At 38.8% G+C, this 25,331-nt stretch overlaps 1 protein-coding gene across 1 annotated transcript; it reads right to left on the bottom strand.

The window, feature by feature from the left end:
* Positions 1–6,829: 6,829 nt before the first annotated feature.
* On the bottom strand, positions 6,830–21,792 carry Pskh2 (protein serine kinase H2). The gene is made up of 3 exons (XM_027946751.1): positions 21,617–21,792; positions 16,679–17,345; positions 6,830–7,183 (listed from the first exon to the last, which is right to left on the bottom strand). The coding sequence occupies exons 1-3, from the start codon at positions 21,790–21,792 to the stop codon at positions 6,830–6,832; spliced, it is 1,197 nt and encodes a 398-aa protein (XP_027802552.1).
* Positions 21,793–25,331: the final 3,539 nt, after the last annotated feature.

The following is a 25,331-nucleotide window of genomic DNA, read 5'->3' as shown; positions in this document are numbered from 1 at the left end:
GGGAAGAAGAGTCCCTTGGTTGCTGTCATGAGTGGAGTGTCTGCTGAGAAGTGGCCATGTCCTGTTTTCTCCTTTTCTTGTGAACACGGGTCTCTCCACAAAGGGCCATGAAGCACTCTCTCCCACCCCATCCTCCCTCTTCTCACTCTGCTGCTTGTCCCTAACAGACACAGGGTACGGGAAGATGGCATTGATGACGGCAGGGGATGTTCTTCACACTGAAGTGATGCTAACACAAGCTGTCCAGCACTGAGGCTCATCGCCAGCCCTGGCATCCAGTGAAGCAGGGCTCTTCTGAAGTGGCTCTAAACTAGGATCAGAGCTGCCACACCAGGCTGGTACCAGGAACACCGCCTGGGGCATGAATCCAGCTTTAGATGGTTTATAAGAACAAGCAGAACTCTTGCCTCCCTCCCCATCCAGAGGAGAATGATCCAACTGCGCCCGTCGGCTAATCTCCTGGAGGCACAAAGCAGCCTCAACACCCTTCCCGCTGTAGACTCTACCCCACTTTTTAAATGCTGGAGAGGGCAGGAGATGTGCAGGTCAAATATCCAACATCACAGTCCTTCCCCCCATCCCATCCTTCCCACTACCATGGGAAGCAAAAGAAACTGGCTTTTCTCTGGTCTGGCTGAAGCAAAGGGGCCCAATGAACAGTTCCTTGCTCTTTTGATGAAACAGAAATTTTTTCTTGGCCAAGGAGAGGAGATTCTCTCTGGAGCTAGATTTCTTATTTTATCAAGAAAATGTGTTAATAATTGCTAAGAAATTCCATTTAAAATAATATTTTTTCCTGAGTACTGGGGATTGAACTCAGGGGCACTCACCACTGAGCCACATCCCCAGCCCTATTTTGTATTTTATTTTATTTTTTTTTATATATTTATTTTTTTAGTTTTCGGCGGACACAACATCTTTGTTTGTATGTATTTTACTTAGAGACAGCGTCTCACTGAGTTGCTTAGTGCCTCGCAGTTGTTGAGGCTGGCTTTGAACTTGAGATTCTCCTGTCTCAGCCTCCCAAGCCTCTGAGATTACAGGCATGTGCCACTGCGCTAAGATAGTGACTGTTTTAAAATGTATTTTTATGAACCTTCGCTGCCATAAGCTAGGTTTGTTTTCCCCGCCCCCCTTGGTCCTGGGGATTACACCCACGTCCTCATACATGCTACACACATACACACATGCTCTACCACTGAGTTCTGCCCCAGCCCTTAGGTGTGTTTTTAATAGACAAATGAACCTACTATCTGATGCCTGCAGATGGGTAAGTGACGTATTTTAAAACCAAAGTTGTCATTTTTGTCAGATGATCTCCAATTTATAAATAATACAAAAGTATTGGTACTCTACGTGTTGATTTATTCCATTTCCCTAGGAATAGTAATACACTGGTTTATTTACAAGAAAGGACAATCTGTGAAATTCTGATTATTTGGGGGGTTTTTTGCAATGGAAGTATTTTGACACAGACACTTTAAGATTTTTCAAATATAAATTATCCATGATATTTACTGGGAAGTTTGGGTGACCTTGTTTGCCTTTCTCTGGGGCACTGCAGCAGGCTCCAATTTCTGGAGAAAATCCTGGCGGCCTCCAAAAATGTGCCCTCGCCCTACCTCCGCATGGAGAGGACGCAGCTTCTGTTCAGCATGGCTGTCAGCCAGCTAAAGCAGATGACTGTGCCCAGAGCTAGCATTGCTGGGCAGCCACCTTCAAGGTACTGGTCACCAGCACAGCCTGAACCACCACTGTGTGCTGCAAACCAAAACATGGCAAGAAACACTATTTTTGGAATATTGCATGAAAGGCTCGCTCTCCGTTACAACAAATTGACGTTAATTTGCTTTAATGTTATAGATACTTCAAGGCATGTACTACTTATTCCTCTAAATGATCTGCTAGAAACTGTTTTTTCCCCCCTAGTAGTAGTAGTACTCAAATATCCAGCTTATTCTTAGCAAGTTACCATCAACAACATACATTTTTTTAACCTTTTAATTTTCATTTTGAATGTCTAGATAATAATCTTGCCTTCTAGGTGTTTCCTATCCCTTCTATTTTTATTTTATTTTTTTCCTGAGCTCTTCCATTCCATCAAATTGATTTTTATCTGTACTTATATAAAGCACCTACAACCTCTAAAATGGGAAAATATGTGAATAAAGGAATAAAAACTAAATTATCTGGTCCTTTGAAATAATTATTTCTAAGAGACAAATGAAATTCTCTCTTTTTCTGAAGTGAAACTGCAAGCTTATTTAACTTTACAGAATTGGAAGAATTATGCAGAACATGGTTCCAAACAAATCTATTAGTTAATACTCAAAGCACCATTTCATGAAATACTGAAAGTGGATTCCCAAAGCCCAGCCCAGGGGCAACAAGAAAGACAATGATTTAGGAAAACATTGTTCAGGGAGGATACCACTATTCTCTCCCCCATGGGTGCTAATTGCCACCTGTAATAATTTGCATACAGATTCCTAAAAGATATGTCCAAGCAGATCCTGTGACCTTATTTGGTATAAGGGTTTTTCCCAAATATAATTAAGATAAGGATAAAGAGATGATATCATCCTGAAATCCAATGAAGAGTGTATCCTTAGAAAAGATTGAACAGGAGAAGACAGGGACACACAGAGGAAAGGTCAAGCAAAAAATGAGGCAGAAATCAGGGGTGGGATGGAGGCCACAAATAAAAGAATGGCAAGAATTGCCAGCGACCACCAGAAGGAAAGACAGAGGGAACGGTTCTCCCTAAGAGCCTCCTGAAGGAACCCGACATAGTGATACCACCATGAGAGTTTAATTCTGTTGTTTGTAGCCACCCAGTTTAAGGAAATTTGTTACAGCAGCTCTGGAAACTAATACACTATCTTAGGTCTCAAGAAATTCATACTTTCACAGATTCATGTTTTAAATTTTGGAACCTTTCTTTGTGAATTTAAATTTTGCTTAAAATGTCTTTTTAAAAGTAAAGTTTCTATGACATAGTTTTTAAAAAACAAAATCCCAAACACAAAGAGTAACTATTGGCCATATTAAATTGAAGGCATTTATACTTTAGCCTAAACATTTTAACTTTCCAGAATTTTACATACTTCAAAGACTGTTCAGCATCCCATAGTTATGTGGTTAATGAACAATGGTAATGATGTATGCTAGTATGAAAAGATGACTAAATATAATTAATGTGAACTTTATTTCTGTTATTTAGATAATGTCAAACATGGAATTCCTCAAAGTACAGTCATCAACATTCTTCGTGCATTGTGAAAATTAGATCTTTTGGACATTTTTAAAATGTTCCAAACAAAGATGATAATGAGCTACCACAGAATCCAGGAGACAGGAAAAAGGTGAGAAGAAAAATACTAAGATAAGAGAACTCATGCATGACAAATAATATTACAAGACAAAAACCTAAATGTATATGAGACTGTGATAAAAGTCTAGTTAATATTATTGTTCAGGAGAAACTTATATTTTGTACTAGAAAAAAAATAGTAGTGGTTCATTAAAGTAATGAGAGAAGAAACTTTAAAAATAAATGTGAGATTGAATGTGTTATAAAATAACCTGGGTGTTCTTTTCACTCTATTTATATTAATCTGTTGATGTCAACAAATAAGATCCAAATATATAGAAAATGGATTGATTGCAATACCTAATGCTACCAGAGGATGGCAGAATAAGGTCAAAACATGAACAAGTGCTAGTTTATGTTTCTCCCTCAGGATTTCTCAGTACCAAGTGATATGTCCAGTAACTGGCATTGTCAAAATATTTTTATTCAAAAACAAAACTTAGAAATGTGATATGTTTTGTTGGCTGGCTGACTTTTCTTGTTAGTGTGTTTTGTTTGGGGTACCGAGAAAAGAATAGAGAGACTATCACCCCAGGTAATAAACTATCCCTGTCACATCAAATCAGCCTAACAAGAAACTAAGCCTGTAAAAGAACTACAAACTTATCAGAGAAACTATTAAAAACAAACCGAGTTGCTTTATAAGAACTTCACAAAAGTTGGAGAGAAGAGAACTAATTATTCAACCATAGTCCTCCATTCAAAAACCTTCAAGGTCAGGGGCACCATTAATGAGGATTCAGCAAGTTCTCAACAGGAAACAGAAGAATTATTTTCCTACTAATGAAAATTCCCAGCATAGATTTTGCCAGGCATCTCTGCACTGCCCTTATTATCACACACCTTCTCCCATTTCACTCACCCAAACACAACACATGGTCAAGCCATTTAAGAAGATCTTCAATGGGAACTTAATGGCCAAGCAGGGGACACCATGAGGTAAAGGGAATATGGAAAACAGTCCTCAAGAAATTGTCAAACACTGTGTGCCTGCTGTGTGTGGGCTACCAGGTTCTGAGCTTTCAAAGGTAAGACCTGGTCTCTGCCCTGAAGAACTTAAAAGAGTCAGAAGCCACTGTCCACCTCTGAATCCTTCCATCCTGCAGGCTCTCTGAGAATTTACATTACCATGTAAACAGGCACTCTCAGGATCCTGGCTTAGTGCCAAGTCTATGAGGAAGCTCTGACATTTTATTTTCTCCCTCTACCTGAGTTTCTCAGTATTAGCTTTTCATCTTTGGGACTAAAATACCTGATGTAAACAATCTAAACAAGGAAAGGTTTATCTTAGCTCAGAATTTCAGAGGTTTCAGTCCGTGGTCCGACAGCTCTGTTGCTATGGCTGTGAGGTGCAAGTGGTGCAAGTGGCAGAGGAGAGCTGCTGAGCTCATGGCAGTGACCTATTTCCCCCAACTATGTCCCACCTGCCTGTAGTTTTCACTACCTCCCATCATTCAATCAGCTATAAATGGATTAATCCACTGATGAGGTCAGAGTCCTCATGATCCATTCACTTCCCCAAAGCCCCACCTCTAGACATTGCTGCACTGGTCACCGAGTCTTCAACACATAAACCGGGTCCATTCCAGATCCAAACCACAACATTGACCCTTCTTTTCTTGACTGCTTGTCTGGATTTCTCCTGGTCCCATCTATTCCAGACAGCCTCCCTGGGTTTCTAGCTCCCTGCCATTGCAGGTATCTGAGGCTTGACCCATCTTCCCAGCCCAGGCCTACCTCTCCTAGACATGCCTCTGTTGCCCAAGCAATAACCAAGTCCTACCTCTGGACTTGAGGAAGGCTGCAGGTGGAATTGGTAAGAGTTAAGACTGTTGTTGATGGAAAAGCACCTCAAGGCCACCTACACAGGCAAAAGATAGAAAAGTCAATTCTCCAAGGGAACTACCAATATCTACACCATAACTTTGCAAAATATTGTACACCATTTGTTCTTTGTGGCAGTATTAAAAAAAATTATCTGAGGCATCATAACCTACTTTTTGCATTCTTATTTCTTGGGAATGATCCAACATAGAGGTTAAAGAACAAGGTCCAAGTTTCTGATTCAAGATCTATTATTTACCTATTGGTGATCTTGAATAAGTTACTTCACATCTCTGAGCTTCATGTATCAAACCAAGTTAAGAATAACACTTACCTCGTAGATATGTTATAAAGAGCAAATAAAATAAATTATGTTAAAGATCTTTGCATGGTTTTTGGCACAGAATAAATGGTCAATAAATGTTAGGATAAAATAGTTTCATGTTAAAAAAACTTTTTTTCATTTTTTAAAACTGTTTTCTAAGTATTTAAGAATCAGAAACTAATATGGTTATGAATTTTTATTGATATTTTTATTCTGAAAATCTTAAGTAGCAAATATATAAAATATCCAATTAATAAGAACCAGTTTTCATATCTGATTAGTCATTCACCAATTCCTGTAGAGCTGCTAATTCAAGCTTCTCTTTTCAATCATTTCCCTTCTTCCACTTGCAGTTTTAATTGGATTTCCTTTTTACTACAGACTTGGAGCAAATACATCAATTAAAAATTTTTTAAGGCAGGAATATGTGTGAAATGAAAAGTAAACCTTTCCCTCCTACCCATAACTTCCTATTCCTTTCTCAGAACAATCGCTATCTTTATCAGGCTCTTCCCAATTTTTCAAACCTCTGAACACATTTGTGTCACACCAAGGTCATACTGAAATAGCCATCAACACCTTGCTTCTTCATTTAACACAATAACATATCATACAAAATGACAGTAAGTCTGCCATATCATTTTCAATAGCTGCATAAATGATAGCCCTTTGCTAAGATGTAACACACTTCAAGCTGCCCTTTTGAAAGGCATTTACTTATAGTTTCTGTTTGTATAAATAGCAATATTTTATATACTTTTGCAAGAATGCAATATATGTAGGACAAATTTCTATAAATGCCACTAATAGATCAAAAAAAAATCAATGCTGTGTGTGCGTGTGAGTATCTGTGTGTTTGTGTGCACACACACACACGCATGCTAGGAATTGATCTCAGGGCCTCACACATGTTAGGCAAGAGATCTACCAATAAGCTACATCCCCAGTCCTTTTTTTATTTTATTTTGGGACAGGGTCTCCCTAAGGTGCCCACACTGGCCTTGAATTTGTAATCTTCCTGCATCAGACTCCAGAGCAGCTGGGATTACAAGCACTCACCACCACACTCAGCTTTCCTGCATAATTTATCTTTTTGCGGAAGTATATTTTCAGGAAATAAATATAGGAAGGATTATAGACCAAAAAAAAAAAAAAAACACCTAAAGCTAAGGATCAATGTTATCAATGTTATCTTAGCATTCTGTTAACTTAGCATTCTGTAACCATATGCTCCCATGTCCTTGGAGCTTTAAGGTGCCCTAATCATGATGAAATGGTCCCTCCTGAGCTACTGCTATTAATGGAGCTCATGAATCTGGTTTAACATTGGACAAAATGGTTTTAGAAGTCATCTGCTTACAAAAGTGCGGTAGCGGGGATTCTGCTATCTTTATGCTTCTCTTGGTCCACATGTGTTTTGATTTGTGAGAATAACGTGACTTAGAAGATTGTGCAGATCCTGAACTCTGAGACTGGGGAGATGTCCTCTGAGTGAGGTTCCTGGAAATGGCTCTCTGAAGATTGTTCATGGAAGCCCCTGCAGCCATAGTGATCACCCAGGGATGGTCCAGCGCCTGGCCAGCCGACATTCGATGACTAGCCTCCAAAATCAGTAGTTTGTCTATAAAGTCCTTTGCCAAGTGGGAAATATTTGGCCAAGGCTGGGAAGAAAAATAAATGAGCAAAAGATAATAAATAAAAACCCACACAACGATATTCATATTCTTGAACAGATCAATGTCTATCAAATCCAAAACACTTTTTCAAATAAACAATTTGAATACTATGTTACTGTAATATATTAATGAACCTAAAAAGTCACTTTTGGGAGAGACCCTCAATAAGTTTTCTTTAGCAAAAAAAAAAAAAACAAGCAAACACAGAAATTCTCCTCTAAACTCTCTGACCAACAAATGAGAATTTCTTCAGAAATCTGTGCAGCATGCTACCATTCACAGCCCACATTCCCACATCACGTTGACAAGAACTGGACCAGGCAAAGCTGTGATTTTGATAAGCCCCATCAATAAGTTAAGAGTTTATCACACTGCGATCATCTCCCAGAGTCCCTGTGACTCCGAGAATGAGCTAGAATGGAATGCCAAATGGATTGAGGAATTATCCATTTTTCTCTCCCTTTGAAAACTTACTCTAAACTCAGGATGCCTCTGTCTCCACTGCCTGGAGAGAGAAGAACAGTCAGGGCAATTCAGCAAAGGATCCTGCCGTGGTGAATTTCCTCAAACACACAGGGCCCTCTTTGTTCCCAATCAGTTGACTACAAATGGAATTCAGCATGGAGTAAAGGTACAGCACAGTGTGGGCTGCACAACCAGCTGCCTGAGGGTTCAGACTCCTTCTGTCAATATGTCAATATGTCAAATTACATACACCTGAAGTCCAGTAGGAGCAGTTACAGCAACATTTGTAAGATGGGGACAAATGAGCTATTGTTTTCATACTTAAATTTGTTTTCATACTTAAATTTGTTTTCTGCATTACTTACCAACATATAGGGCTGAGGCTGTAGCTGGATGGTGACACATTGCCTAGTATGAGACCTTGGGTCTGATCCCAGTAAACACAAACACAAGCACATACACACACACACACACACACACACACACATACATACACACACACAATAATGATAATAAATTTTTAAAAACTAACTACCAACTACATAGCAAATACCTGGGGGGGGGGGGGGGGGACTAAGTTCTGTATCAACCAGCCTCTACAAAGAGAGAAACATTTTAAAAATTGCCCATTTTCTGTATCTAAAACACAATTTCTAGTGGGTGCATTTTTTTTAATATATCCAATCTATTGCCATTATCCTTGTGTAAGGAAAAATCAACCTCGATAGGTAGACATCACACACTCTAATTTCTTAGCATTCTGTTAAGGTTTTTTTTTGGTTTAGTTTATTTAGATAAATGAGATATGAGAAATATTTGCTCCAAAAATAGGAGCCATGAAATAAATGAACATATTTTTCAAATATCAAAATGTGGGGGAAATAAAAAGCACACGTTACTCGTCTAGACAAAGCACATCCGGGGCTGACACAGGGACTCGCCCTCTGATTCTGGCTAGACATCTGTTTGGCCCTGGATCCAGACACATTTATCTGGGCTCAAGATTATTTAAATGAAAGTTAAATTAGATGTCTCCAATGGAACATTTTAGGACAAGGAAAACTGAATCTTTCTGGAAAGAATATAAAACATTATCAAGGTATATGGAGAGCTCTTTAAAATGACCCTAAATGAATGAACATTAAAAACAGCAATTTCAAAAAATAAGGTAACTGGTGTGCTGGAAAAGAAGTTCTTCAGCCAAAGCTTATTATTCAAATACAAGTTATAAATTACACAATTCCTGAGCCATAAAGAACAATCAGACGGTATCTATGAGTCAGTTTCACATTGCATGAGAAAAGGGCAGGTACAGGAAGAAAACAAGCTTCTATTTTATTTTTTATCTTCTTATGCCAAATTTTATTTTTGCCTATGTTTAATAAGGCAAAAAATAAACTAATATCTATGCATGCACATAGTCTACAAATGAATAACAACTGAGTGAGAATGCTCAAAATTTTTTCAACTAATAATGATATATGATCAAATACAATTAGGAGACCACACAGTGAATTAAATTCCCACTCTGGACCAGGAGTCACCTGATGACATCATTCAATGCCTTCATCTATGTTTACATCAACATTCACTTTAACATTCAATGAAGCTTTCCTCATAATTTCTCTTCCCAGGCTCAGCCATCCCCACTGCCTCCAAAATTCACCTTAGTCTGACTGTTTTCAGCAATCTCAGGTTGGGTTAGGGCTGGCTTGGGTTCAGCCTGTTAATCCACTTTATTGAGGAAAAAACAAGAGACTGAGGTCAGTGGGCCTGAACTAGACAGTCTGCCCAGCCACACACAGCTCTGCAACCTCAGATGACAGCTTCCTCCCAAAAATTGGGATCCTAATATCATTTTCACAAGAGCACTACTAGGATCAAATTGAGTATATAAAAATATTCAATATTATATTGATTTTTATTATTGTTTTATGAGTTACTACTAAATCTTCACAACTTAATTCATTCCTTAGCTCTTGTGGATATATTTGCTGATATGTAGAGAAATGAAATATGAATATTATCCAATACTTGCCAGACTAGTTCCACATATTATTACCATGGGAAATGGGTGCCCTCAAAAAAATAATATTGACTGGGGGTGAAGGCCAGCGGGTAGAGTACTCACCTGGCATGTCAGGCCCTGGGCATTCCCCCCAAAAAATGTTCTGGGATAATTAACTATGTGAAAATAAAGATAGAACTTTCTTTCATGCAAAGATGGTTTAATTAATTTATTTGCAAGTAATAAATAATATTTGTAAGTGATTCAGGAGCTTTTATCCATCTTCTTCTTTTTCTCATCTGATTCTGGTTCTTTGCCAATTAGTAGGTTGAAGTCTATGCAAAAGATTGATAAGCATATAAAAACTGATTTTAGAAATGAATAATATTCCTGTGACTAGTCAAAGCTTTCATATTTCTTAGCTCCTTTTCAGAAATGCCCACAGAGAATCATTAAAAGTATCTTTCTAAGATCAAGCATGACAAACACAGATACGCACACCACAATCTCTTAAGTTCTTAATACAAAACTTTGAATTTTAGGGTTGCAATTAATGTTACAATTTTCTAAATATAAAGTTTATTGATGAATATGGTACTTATTTTATTGATGGAGTTAAATATTTTCCAAAAAATCTACAAATATCTATTTAAAAAAAAAACAGATGGGGGTGTTATGGTTGTGGCTTAGTAGTAAAGCACTTGCCTAGCATATGCAAGGCTCTGGGTTTGATTCCAGCACCAAAATAATAATAATAAGAAGAAGAAGAAGAAGAAGAAGTTATAATTCAAATCCTTGCATGAAAACCTTTCAATGTAGCATCTGTCCCCTAAAAAAATAATAATTTTAGTAAAAATTTCTATTGGTGACAACCCTCTAACTTGCATTCTCCTTCCTTCTTTAACATTAGTGTTTGGTCTTCATAGTATTTAACTCAAGGCTTCGAAATCAAATTTTATGCAATGTGCCCAAAAGGACAGATTAACTCCCCAGGACTGCACTGGCAATAAACTCAGGGAAAAGTATTCTTTCTCAAACAGCAGGAGGTTCCATAGATTATTTTATGTCACCGATATTCAATGTTTTTCTTTATTCCCCATCTATAAAGCAGACTTTAAATTGTGCTTTACCTTTGCCAAAGCTGAAACTGCTCCGAGACACAGTTTAGACTAATTATATCAGATTTAAAATGTTCCCTTTTCCCGGGCATTTGCAAACTCTGGAAAAAGTGAATTCACATTTACAGGTTATAGGTGACATATAATTTAAACATGGAGAGGTAATTAACCCCATCTCGGGCTCAAAAAGAGGTCATTTTCATGAGTATAGAGGCTCTACCATGAGGGCAGAGATCCCACTTCTTTACCAACCAGGAAAATGCTGAAATTGAAGAGGATTGAGTAGAGTTAAAGGTTTTTGAGCACCTATCATTTTTTGAAGCATCAGAAGTTGAAAAGAGGAGTGTTCCATTTTTTCTCCGAGGAAAGAACCTAAGAAGAGTAATCAAAACAAACAGGTTACCTCTTAACTCCAAATCAGCAGTTGATTTATTCTTCTATACCCAACATACGTTTTACAAATAATTCCTATAATATGGCTCTCAGAAGCCATGATATAAATAATATAAACACAGTATCAAATCCAGATACTCCCAGGTCTCTAGCACTTTTATACAGGTAAAACTTTTCCCCTCAGCTCCTGATTTCATTGTTGATATCAAGGTGAAGAGTGCAGCAAAATCAAAGAAGCAGATGACATGGCTTCTCTTCCACTCTGCTTATCACCCTCCCAGTCCAGAGGTAACATCAGCACAGACAACACAATGCAAACCAACTCCAGGCCCAAAGAATACTCATTGTCTGGGGTTGGGTTTCAGGGAAGATTTGTATGTGTTCCCTTGAAGGTAACAGAGCAGAAATGAAGGAAGTGACAGAGTGCAAATTAAGCACATTTCCTGAAATTTTATAACTACTAAAATGAAATTGGGGTTGTGTCTGGTGAAAATGAACATAATCTATCAAATTGTTACTTCTAAGGGAGTCTATCAATAAACTTTCCTCTAGGGATCATGGCTGAGCCTAAGCAAGTGGGGATAATTTTTTATCAATGTCCATGTGGGTTTTTAAATAAATATAAAACACAAACACACACACACACACACAGATACACACACACGTTTTTAGTGCAGGTGTTTATCCTTGATACCTGGTTCATACAGTTGTAAGATTCATTTTACTATTAAATTATTTCCCACCCAAAAAAATTCACTGTGATATAGGGGAGTACACTTAGACAACTCATTGGCAAGAATGCTTACAATGTATCATTAGTATTAAAATTCTAACACCAAACCTTGCTTACTATTCCATTTAAAAGATAAAAAAGTTACACTTGGTAAATAAGTTTTGTACTGTTAAAAAAATATAACTCATAACTTACTTGAGTTATATGCGAACTTTCAACCCCAGTTTCCCATGTTAATAGTAACAATAACAGAAATAGCTAACACATAAATAGCACCGACTCTGCTTGGAACACATGTGGAACTATTCTAAGTACTTACATCTATTCGTTCATTTAATCTTTGCCACAACCCTACGGCTTTACAAACAGTAATGGAAGCTCTCATCCTATTTAATGTGGAAACAGAAATACAGAGAAGTTAAAAAGCATGATCAAAATTGCACAGTTAGTAAATGGCAGAGCTGGTAGTGGAATCTAGCCAGTATTGTTCCAGATTGTGTTCCTAACCATTCTATTGCACTGCATTGTGAAATATTTACATCAGCAATCATGTATGTACATACACGCGTATGAGTACACATACAAGCTCAGAAATTCTTACATTTAATAGACAATTTATTCTCTTTTATGTGCTTTCCCATATGTTGTTCTGTTTGGAATATGTTTATCTCCTCCCTTTAAGAAACTTCTCACCTTTCCTCCAAGATAGCACAAATGTCACCTTCTTAATGGAATCTGACCCAAGTCTCCGAAACAGTGATTGTCCCCCTTCCATTGCTCCCACAGTACTATAGGGTAGACCTTAAGTATCCCCCAAAGGGCAGTGCCTTAAGGGTTTGGTGGCCAGGATAGCAGAACCTGTAAGAGGTGAAGCCTAGTTGGGCCTGGAGACTTCATGAAAAAGAACATATTTCATACTAAAATCCAAAACAGTTAAAATATTAATATTAGAGCTAATTTTTACTTATATGTGAATGGGGCTAATGCATAGATTGACTGGGTTTCTAATAAAATATTTGGTATTTAGAAGGCTTGGGATATAGCTTAGTGGTTAGATCACTTGTCTAGCATGCTCAAGGACCTGGGTTCAATTCACAGAACCAAGAAAAAAGAAATTGGATGTTTATATTAAACATATCACTCTTCTTCACCATAGGGGCTATATACAACATGGATCCCAGGAAGCTCTCAGCCTATTTAATTCACTTTGTCCACCTGAATTCCAGAGAAGAAACTCAGATACACATAATACATCATTCCTGAAATTTCTGTTATAGAGTTAAAGATGTTTTCTTTTAAAGGCAAATTTTCTTAGAGATCTGTAAACCAAAAGTTCAAAATTGGTTTTATAGGCTAAAATTAAGGTGTTTCGAGAGCTGCATTCCTTATAGAGTCTCTGGGAAAAAAATTGTTCCTGGCCTTTTCTAGTTTCTTATTACTGCCCTCATTCCTTCATTCATGTCCCCTTCCTCCATCTTCAAAGTATGTCACTCCCACCTCTTTCCATAGCTATCTCTCCTCTAACTTTCACCTACTATATGGACCCAAATAATCCAGGATGATCTCCCCATCTCTAGACTCTTAACTTAGTCGCTTCTGCAAATTCCCTTTTGTCATATAAGACAACATTCCCAGGTTCAGTATATTAAGATGTGGACATGATTAGTGTGACCTTTATTCTAACATCTAAGCTTTCAGATGAGGTGGTCACCCTAATTTTTAAATAAATTTGTGCATTAGGAATTAATAAGCTTGTCAATAAGTGCTAAGTAGACAATAATATAATGACAGACAAAGAAAAAAACCATGATGATATACTTTTTAGGGTCTATCACCATGACTCTGAGGTGTTTGGGACTGAATGTTTCTGCACCCAAAAAAATTGTATGTTGAAACTCTGATCCCCAAGGTGGCTGTGTTCAAAGATGTGGCCTCTAAGGGAGTAATTAAGGTTGAAAAGAAGTAACTAAGGTTAGGGGCTGGAGAATAATAGCTCAGTTGGTAGAGTGCTTGCCTCAAATGCCCAAGGCCCTGGATTCAGCACCACCAAAAAGAGAGAGAGAGAGAGAGAGAGAGAGAGAGAGAGAGAGAGAGAGAGAGAGAGAGAGAAGTAACGAAGTTAAATTAAAGGTAAAGCCCTGGTCTGATAGTACCTTTATAAGAAGGAACACCAGAAGGCTCTTTCTGAGCACCCAAGGACTAGGCTGAACACCCAAGGACTAGGCCATGGGAGCATACAGCAAGATAGAAGCCATCTACAACCTAGGAGAAGAGGCGTCAGACTGAAACTACTTTGCCAGCCCTTTGATCTTGGACTTCCCAGTCTTCAAAACCATGAGAAGTAAATGTCTATTGTTTATGTCACTCAGACTGTGATTTCTGTTATGGTCTCCTAGGCTGACGGATGAGCGCCTGGTCACCATGAGGAAGACAGTCAAGGGAATATATAAACAATAACTTATTGTAAGTGCTACACTCTCACAGCTGTCAGTACTCTGGGGCTACAGACAGGCATCTCCTAGAGGAACAGAGGAGCCTTGGGGTTTCTACTGTGGAGAAGGTGTTCGTGCTCCATCTGGACTCCAGGCCCCTCTTTTTTGTATGTAGGCACATAGCCCTCCTTTAAAGGGCTTAACTCCTAAAATCCAGCACACTTGACTCTTTTATTTGCCTGTACCCCAGAAAGCTGGAGAATTTACCACCAGCAAAACCCCACTTGAGCAGCAGAGAGGTAAGCATGTGCAAATCTACCTCTCTGACTCTGGACAACACTGATATGTAACTTCTCTGCTGAATGAGGTGGACCCTCTGTGGCCTGGGCCCCTGCACTTCCCTGTCCTGCTACCCCCACCACCTGCTCTGCCCCCCTGGGAGTCTGTCCCTAGCAAATCACTTGCACATGAATCCTCTTCTCAGGATTGCTTCTGGGAAAACAAAACTTAGAAATCCTCTGAATTAAACCTGACAAAAAGACTTTTAACAGAGTATGGTCATTATTTTTTCACACTAAAAAAATGTGTTGAGATATCTGGTCCAAATATGGCCCCTCAATGGAGGACACCATCCAGTAGCCACACTCCATGTGATTTCCTCTCACTTGGAATGAGGTGGAAGTGATCCTGTGCCATTTCCACATCCAGCCTTAAAGATAACTGCCAACTTCCACTCTCTCTTTTGGAATACTCCATTTTCTGGCTGCCCTGCTGGAGAAACAGCATGCAGACAATGACACCCTGAAAGGTCAAGAGAGGATAATGAACCAGGTTTCCAGCCACCCTGACCAAGATGTCAGATATTTCCAGTCCAGTCCCCAGATGACTACAGTCCCACCCCGTAGCATGGGGAGCAAAATTGCCCTAAGATGAGCCCCATCAATCCACAAAATCATGTGCCATGATAAAATTGGTATTGCTTTCAGCCCCTATGTTTTGGTTATCTATTATTGCACAACAAACTGTTGCAAAGATAGATAACCAAAACAGAAATATATGTTACTTGTACACAAAACAAATACAGGGATATAAAATATTTAAAACAGAAAAAAGAAAACAAAATGATCCATAATTCCCAAACCAGCTCTTTTTTTCCATTTGGCATATATTGTGAACATTTTCCAATGCCCTTAAAATTTTTAAACAGGCATAAATCAGGAGCTAGAATACTGTATCATATCGATATTCCATAATTTATTCACACATTCTCTTAGGATAATATTTGTAAATACAACTCATATGAACATCTGAAAACTTCGCTGCATTTGGGATTACTTCCTCAGAGTCTTAGAAGGGGAGCCACCAATCAAAATATGTACATTTTTTTTAATATACTTCTAGATACAATCAACTTTCCAGGAAAACTGTGACAATTCTCCCTCTACCAGCAATAAATGAGAGAGCTTAGTAGCATTTAGCAGCAATGATTAGAATTAATTGAGAATTTTTCAATCTGAAAGACAAAAAGAAGGATATTTTTGTTTTCAATTGCATTTCTTTGGTCATTAGTGAGTGTGGACATTTTAAAATTTTTAATAATCAACAGTATTGCATTGTATCAGTATTTTTCTTTATGAAAAATTCAAAGTAAAATAAGTTGGGTCACTTGTCCTACATAAAATGAATTTAGTATTTTGTTTAGCTCCCCACACACAATCCTTGGCAACTTTCTTTTCCTGGCCAGAGCAACTAAAAGTGAACACATTCATGAGCACTGAGAGTTCTGAGTCTAAACAATGGATAAATGCTTTACCCAAACTGGAAGCTTACACATTTCCCAGAGTAAACACTATATCACAAAAAGAGATTGGATCATCTAGATTTGAGGCAGAAAATCCGTTTACCAAACAGCTAAGCCCCATGCAGAGATTCTAAGGTACACATTACTCTATTTGCCAGATCAGGCCCCCAGTACTGAAGGAAGGGAAAAAACCTTAACTAACTCACTTATCTGAAATACTAGCAGTTCAAGGGCTAATTATAAAGCTCACAATCAAGGCCCTTGGTTCCTTGAGACCAAGAGCTCTCAATCAGGGACAATTTTGCCCAATGAGGAACACTTTCAATGACACTTTGGATGTCACAACTGGGGAAGTTGAGTTACTGGTAACTAGTGAGTAGAGGCCAGAGATGGTGCACAGGACAGCCCCCATTCCCCCCTCATCCCACCCCCCAGACTCCCACTCCCACCAATACAGAATCATCCATCCTTAAATGTCTAAGAAACTTTATTCTAGGCCTACACAACAGGCATAAAGAATGTTCTCTTACCTCTCCTGTATAATTATATTTGCCTTTCAGAATCTTCCTGTAAAGTCTCGTATGGCTTTCATCATCAAAAGGCAGGGATCCGCTAAGTAAAATGTATGTGATTACACCCAGAGCCCACATATCCACGGCACCGGTATAAGGTTTCCTTAACAAAATCTCGGGGGCCATGTACTCTGGGGTCCCGCAGAGCGTCCTCATGGTCCAATCACCACTTTTGTTCCCAGAGTGTGCTAAACCAAAATCTGTGATTAAAATTTTCGACTCCGCACCTGGATGATAGTATAAGAGATTTTCAGGCTTTAGGTCCCTGTGAGTTATTCGCAAAGCATGCAAATACCTAATGCCATCAGCAACCATGCAGAGGATTCTGACAGCATCCCGCTCTGTAAATGATCCCTGAGCAACCAGTCGATCAAAGAGCTCCCCTCCTGTAGCCAGCTCCATCACCAGGTAAACTCGATCCTGGGCCTCGAAGATCTCCTCAAGCTGGACAATGTAAGGATGGCTAACTCGCCTCAGGACACTGAGCTCAGCCTCACACGCTTCCCGCCCTTCGTTCACTCTGGTTTCCATCACCTTAATGGCAAAAGGCTTCTTGGTGGTCTTCCGCTCCACCCTGACAACCTTGCTGAAGCTGCCTGTACCAATGATGGCCTTGATGTCATATCTGTTGGGGAAGAAGATCCAAAGCCATTGTCCTCTGAAGTGATGAGTCTCAAAATTATTGAAGTCCAGGCTTTATGTCATCTTTCAATCCTCATACCCCCCCCACCAGATTTCCTTGTTTATTACTGCTCACATTCATTTATTAATTTATTGTGATACTGGGGATTGAACCCAGAGCCTTGTGCATGCGAGGCAAGCATTCTACCAACTGAGCTATATCCCCAGCCCTCATATTTATTTTTGAAAGCTACTTCAAATCCTTTGTTGAAATGGAGGCAAATGAAAAAAGGGTCTTTAGTTGGTAGAAAGACAGTCTTAATAATAATAGCTACCATTTATTATGTGCCAGGAATTTTTGTTTTAAATTTCAGCCCTATGGAAACCCTAGTAGGTGACATGATAATAAACCCCCTTTCTCAGATAAGGAAATTAAAGCTTAAAAAAAAAAAGACTTCCCTAGGCCTCACAGATGGTAGCTGAAATTGATGGGATTCAAATTTAACCCCTTTAAATGTTCTTCACTTCAATTTCCTAAAAGAATTTTAGGGCCTCCCTCTACTCTTTTCTTTCCTTCCTCCAACACTTGTTTCTATCATTCTTCCCCAGTAATAGCCAAATCAGGTGGAGAGAATAAAAAAGAAGCTTACTCTTGTTTCTAAGTTCTGAATAGAGGGAGAATACCGTCATAGGGGCAAACAGTATGTTCCTTTGGGTTACCTGACTTTGGGCTCTTGTCCCAGGCATACCTCGTCCACAGTAGATCTTAATACAGAAAAGTAAACTTGGCTGAGCTATCTGTAACAGCAGGTTTCAGAGGTCTGGTGGGAGTCGTGTTAAGGCCACCCTGAAGCCTCAGCTTTCCACAGTCTCCACCCCGTTCTTCTACATTTGCAATTTCTAAGCAGCAAAGAGAATTTTAACACAGGATATATGTCAATCATGTGTCAACTAGTATCTCACAAAAAGGCCAGGAAGTTAGCTCAGATTTTATATGCTAAGGATCTTACATTTTAATATATAAACTTCTACTTAAATTTAAGAATCCTATCCAATTTAGCCTTCTACCTTTATTGAAGAAATGTTGAAAAAGTGCTAGACTTAAAAGCTCCCCCCCCCAACTTTTTTTTTTCCAGCAGAAGCAATATTTAACCCAATTCCTCATTATACAGATGAGGAAATCTGAAAAACAAGTTAGTCAATTTTTTTTTGCTTAAATGAGGACTAGAACCCAGATTTTCTTACTTGCACCATAATTTAGTATTCTCTCTTTTGAAAATCTCTCCCAAGGAAGGATGCTAGAGAATGGAATGTATCCAGGGAGAAGGCAATTCTTTAAATCACATACTCAATACCAAAGTTTCAAATGCAAATATCAATGTATTTTAAATGGCCTTATTTCTTTTTCTGAGCTTATTCTTATAATTTTTATTTTTGCTATTTATTTGTTCCTTATATTCCTGGGCTTACTGAGTAAAAATGACATTTGGCTGTACCAGCTTACAGAAAGCAGCTTTTGTTCTACACAGTGCATTTAATTTTCTGGCCAATTACCTTATCAAAACAGATAGCAATTTAGTAATCTTAAATAGATTTTCTCCCTCTTCCTTGTCCAACTCTGCTTTTTTATTCACATACTTTCTCAGTGTGATTTCGAAGATAATCACAGGCATTTCAAATCCTATTGCTTTTCAGATCAAGTTTTACATTACCTCTAACGTGGATGAAAGCACTTTGCAAATACTAATTTATCGCTATACCCTCAAAACTGCAAGCAAACTCATTTGCTCACAGAATTCATTGTTAGTTATCAAACAAAATACCATTTTTCAGGAACTATAATCTTTTGCTCAAATAAAAAGAGCTTTGTTCAATACTGTTAAATACAAAATATTTAGGGGGAAAAATGCTAGTGATTTGGCAGAGAGGCAAACAGGAGGCTTCAAGCCAAGATTTAAAGCAGTGGAAATAACATTCTTACTTTGATTAACGACCTGTGCCATGTTCCGTAACAAATTCCTGCAACCTCAGTTTTGCCTGGTAGTCCCTGCCGGACATAGATCTTGACCACTTCTGACTATGACCTTGTGTAGTACATAGCACAGAAGGGCAACAATAAATGTCCAATGAGAGACTCATTCCCAGAATATATATTTTTCCTGAATCATTACATACATTTTGAAAACTTTAAGTGGTGATGAAATCAAGCAGAGGAAAATGCTTTTATGAGGTCTTTCCATTTCCTCCACTTTCACTCATCCATTCCCACCTCTCACAAAGCAGCCTCAAAGTCACTTTTATAGACAGTGCAATTTCACATCATTCCAGATTGTGTAAATTGAAAATATTACCTTAACTTCAGCTGCTACAGCAGGGAATTTTTGAAAATGGGTAAAAAAAATTAAGTAGGGGAGCTAGGGATACATCTCAGTAATAGAGGGCTTTCCTGGCATGTACAAGGACCTGAGTTCAATCCCCAGCACCTCAACAAAACAAAACATGGAAATAATAATACTGTAATATCACTGCCTGTATGATGAAGCAATGATAATGAGCTCCCAAAAGAAAGTAAATATAGTCAGATTTACATTCTATCATCTCTTTTCTGCTAGAGTGATAAATGGAATCAAAATGGGAAGGAAAGAGAACTGTGTTCCCAATTCTGCCACTAACTTGGACAAGTCGCTTAACCTTCTGGGATTCAACTCTTCATCAGTTAAAGACGGGCTCTGAGTTAGTCTCGGAATCCTTTAAAATGTTACTCCTCCTTTACGCTCAAAGGGGTGGAAATTACTGTGGTAATAAAGAACAGATCCAGTAGAATAGACTCCCTGACTGTAGGTGACCAGAGGTACCACTTAACCAATTCAGTGTTGGCAAGAGCCTGTGTCCATTCAGATCAAAGTTCAGTCACATCAGCCAGTTTGGCTCTTCTCTTAGCTTAGTAGCTATTGGACTGATCCTTCACTCATCATTGTAAAGCTCTCCAGGAAGCTGGGAATGGCTCTGCATGGATTCACTTTGATGAATTGAGCATATAATTCTAGGTCTACAAGTGTGGACGAAGCACACTGGGTCACCCATCACTGTGTCCTCCAAACACTGCAGAGCAAAAGGGAATTCCGTGGCTCCCTTGGTTGACATGTCCAACATGACACTCTGAGGAAATTAGTTCTCAGGCTAATCCACCTGCAATCTGCTCATTTCCTACATAGGGCTAGCTAGGTCTTAATTATTATTTCATGAAGACAAAAATAAGGATTGGCTCAGTGATAGAGTACTCCCCCCAGCATGTGGGAGGTCCTGAGCTCAACACCTAATACCTCAAGAACTAAAAAAGAAATAAAATAACTATCGCACTACTATCTAAATGAGGCCTTGTGCTATGCATTGCACAGCACGATTTACACATATTAGTTTAGTTATCCTCACAACAATGCAATAGATATTATCATTCCCATCTTACAGAGGCAGAAATTGAGAAAGAAGAAAGGCAAAGGAACATTCCAAATGGCACATGACACAAGAGGTGCTAGTGGATTGGGAGTCTGACTCAAAGGCCCATTCTATTCCATTAGTTACAATCTCACTTTATAGGATTTAAGAAGATACTTGGAAATCAAGTCTGCTGGCCCAGCCCTAGCATATGAGTGGCAGTGCTACTCCCCTTACAGAGCTTGGGAGGCTTGCTCCTTCCAGCTCCAAGGGCAGGAATTCCCTCCCTCTTCTTGCTGCTGCTCTGGTTCTCCTTTTCCTCATCTCTGTACTCCTTGCTCAGAGATGTCAAGAAGAACTTGTATTGGACACTTACTAAAAACAGCAGGGAAACCTCTATTCCAGACTATCTCAATAGTAATCAAGACTGCAGTAGCAGAGAGAGTGAACTCAACTCAACTCTATTTTTTAAAAAGCAAGAAAAGTTTCAGGAGCGCCACTGCAGAAGTACTGGAGGTCGCTGTGGGCATGACAGCCATCAGTGCTTGCTGATTGATTCCTGCTGAAGTCTTCTCCCACCCTCCCACAGAGACTGGGAGATAGTGGCCCTAAATCTTCCTTGAGGATTACAATTCAAAAGGATGATTTGGATGCCCTTGAAAAAGATGTTCCTTTCTCAAAGGAGAAAGAATTTAGGGAGATCTGAGGTCTATAATCTGGAATAAACCTGTCTAAAGTTTAGGCAAGCTGACCTGAAAGTTAAGGCAGTCTGGTCAATAGTTTATCTTTCTCAACCCAATCCTAGGACAGTCCCTCCTGGTGCTTCACCTGGCGCTTTACCTGGCGAGGACCCGGGAGTCGAACTTGGCTCGGAAGCGGGCCACCTGCATGCTCTGAGCTGCCTGAGCCGCCACCTCCTGCCCACCTCCCACGCTGCCTTGGCTTTGACCCTCTGGCTTGACCTGGGCCAGCGCGGGAAGCTCTGGGACCACCTTCTTGCTGGCGCCGCAACCCATCTGGGGCGCTCCGGGGGAGGTGGGGGCTGAGCAAGTAGCTGAGCCTCTCTCATTTATCCTCAGGACAGCTGGAAGGGGGAGGAACCCGTGACCTGCTCCCAGGGGACTTTGAAAGAGACCCCGGGGAGGTCCCAGTTAAGAGGATAAGCCTCCAAGTGCCCCCGCTGATGGTCACAGTGCCTTGATCAACATTGACCAACTATTTATATGTAAAATTTAACAAGGTTAAAAACAAGGTGGACTAGAAGGCAGGAGCCTGGGCTTAACCCTTTGGGCCTCCCTTTTCTAAAGGTCTCCAAATTGGGAAGAAAGTGAACATATAAAATCATACAGTTCCATGGAGTATGTAGTCCTTCTGAAGAACTCTTACGTTTCTGTAGCTGAGCTCATATTCAGATGCCATGAACATTATCACTGCCAGGCGTGTTGGTGCACACTTGCAGTCCCAGCAAGTAGGAAGACTGCAGGTTCAAGGCCAGCTTCAGCACCTTAACTTTTGAAACTCTGTCTCAAAAAATAATTAATAAATAAATAAGCTGGAGATGTCACTCAGTAGTAGAGTGCTCCTAAGATTCAATCCCCAATATCTCCCACCTTCAAAAACAAAAAACCCTAATACATCAATTAGACAGTGGAGGCTGGTCTGTGTCTGGCACTACACTAGCCCTCTTACAACTGTAAGAGACATGACCTTGATCCTCTGGGTAATCCTTCTGAGGCAGAAGAACAGTAGATATCTAGAACCCAGATGAATATCCTAAGCAAATGCAAAAATAAAATGTTTTTTAAATTACATATTTAAAATATATTATATAATAAATGTATATAATATATTTAAAATATATTATAATCATATTTTCACACATTTCATTCATTCATTTATCTATATACATGTACTATGTGAGAGTGCATATATGCAATATATACAATATGTTTATTCATATTTGTCTCATAAGTATTATTTTATACATTGATTTTATCACTATATTGAATACATATTAATAAATTATATATGGTATATACAATTTCATACGTGTATGTGTGTGTGTGAATTATGTCGGAAGTGGAATTCAGTTGAGGTCAAACAAGTCAAGTTCACCTTCCTGGCAAGTTGCAGAACCCAAGATCAAGGTCAAATCTCCCAACTTCTGATCCTCTGCTCTTTAAATTGTGTCATTTCTTTTCTAGTTAAATTAATTTTTAGTTTGGTTTAATAAGACATGTCTATCATGGGTCAATTAGTCACAAGTTCCTGAAAGAACTGTATTTTGAAGGAAAATTCAACATATGGCTCAGGTACAGCTGAGAGAAAATAAGTCCATCCTTCAAAGGAACCAAATAAAGGACTTTTCTTAGTAAATAGCCCTCAGAATATTCCAGCTGCCAGGAGACAGGTTGATTCAAAGCTAGCTCAGTGGAAGAGTGCTTGCCTGCTTGCACAAGGCCCTGGGTTCAAGCCTTGTTGCTGCAACAGAAATAAGAAGAGGAAGAAGAAGAGAAAGAAGATGAATAACTGGTGCTTTTGGTCTCAAGCTTTTGAACTAATTTGCAGAATAGGCTATACAAGCTGAATGGAAAAGAGAAGGAAAAGGAAAGAAGGAATATCAAGGTGCCATTTAAAGAATGGTATCTGTGCCTCAGGGACCCCGGGAATAAGGATTGTTTGGTAGGTATGGTCTAACAAAGAGGATGGTCTAACAAATATCCCCTATTAATTCTAAACCTAATTCCATGGGGCAGACATTCCTTCTGTGTGTGGGGTTTCTCCCAGTAGTGTGCTACTTCATCATCGGCTACAAATCCTCTCATGTCCGACCCACATAGCTAGGAAACTTTGTGAAGGATCTCCCCCTAATCCTGACATGGTTCTTGAAAATTGGCTAATACAGTCACTGATTTTAAGCCCTTTTAAAAAATGAAAACATTGATGGAACCACTAATTGTTCTCTTTTGTGAAGCACCATTAACTGGAAGTGTTATTGATAAAATAATTCTGGCCTAGAGACAAAACTGTACTTCCTATAAGATAGTCAAGGGTGACACTCACATATGGGACACGTGCTCCATTCAGTGACAGGTTCCTTCCATGCTATACCCCATTTCTAAAAGCAGAGTTAGAAAGCATGTAGAGTTAAGTCCTAGGCAATGTCTTGAACAATGGAGATTGTGAACCCTAAAAACTTCCTAGAACAACTCTCTGGCTTGTATTTCACGCATTGATTTAATTAAGTAACTTAATTTGTGAAAGATATGCTCCACAAGTTATAAACCAGCCCTTAAAGAGTATTCCACTAAAAGGACATAAGAAATTGTGCTAAATTAAAACCTCATTAAAGGCAGTCTATCAGGGAAAACTCATTTTTCTCTTACATCAACAATATTGGTGGAAAACATGGAAAATATATAAATAATTCATATTCTACTCTCAGTCTTTTAGTGTACTTCAGTGAAATAAAGAGAGAAAACAAGTAATTAGGCGGTATCCCAGGGAGTGATATATTCAAAAGATCTACAATGCAATACCCTCCTACTTCCTAAAACTAAAAAAGATTTAACCGAAAGACAGTTTTAACAGGCAACATGAGAAATTCACTTCATTTAGAATTAGTTCTTCTTTGAATAGCTGTGATTTTGTTGTTGTTTTTCAAATTTTAGCTCTCTTTAGAGCCCCCCTGCTGGGATTAATTTTCTCTAAAGTGATCTCCTTCCTTAAACATCAGTTTAAAGGTGTTCAGTTTACTGACTTCTTTTCCCCAAGGTGTGGGATTTGTGTTTGTAATGACAACTGGCATGGGGCTCTTGTAAGCCCATTTCACATACCCCATGATGTGTGGAACTCACAATGCAAAGCACTCTCAGAGCCTTCCCATGAATAAATAATAATAAGCCTCCAAATAGGAGGTCTTTGTGTGAAACCCAGAGATAGGAGCTGTCTTGCTACACTTGCCTGCCTCTTACTCACTATCACAGCATTTCACAAATATAGGACCCTAATAATTCAGACAAGTCAGTCATGCTTTTTCAGTTCCTGAAAATATTTTCCCTTTACTACGCTAGTGAATAACTCATGCTAATTTGCATATATTTACATTTAGCACTAAAGAAAGAGAATTTGGGGTTGGGACGGCAGCTGAGAAGGAAGAGGGGGAAATGAAGAAGGAAAGGAAAGAAAAAAGAAAATCAGCTTTGAGCAGTTTCAAGTTCTGCAAGTTATTTGTCTTATAACTACAAAAAACATAAATATTAGTAAAGAGTAATAAATTACAGGTTAAAAAATCCCTGCTATTAAGTAAAAACACAAATTTTACTTTATATAGAACTGACTTAAAGACACCACCAGTCATGGTGGTAAATGAAGTTTCCCAGTTTTAGGGCATAAATTTAGAAAGATAAAGTGAGAGAGCATTTTACTATATTTTAGTTGATTCGCTTCAAGGATCTTTGCCTTTTCAAGTTGGCAATGTGCATCTAAAACCTTTAAAAATATGATAGTTAGAAATATGTTTAGTCACATAGAAAAATATTCACAATATGTTGCA

The sequence above is a fragment of the Marmota flaviventris genome, chromosome 15, assembly GCF_047511675.1.
Source record: "Marmota flaviventris isolate mMarFla1 chromosome 15, mMarFla1.hap1, whole genome shotgun sequence".
Lineage (NCBI taxonomy): Eukaryota > Metazoa > Chordata > Mammalia > Rodentia > Sciuridae > Marmota > Marmota flaviventris.
The sequence above is the reverse complement of the archived record's forward strand: the minus strand, read 5'-3'. Positions and strand labels throughout refer to the sequence as shown.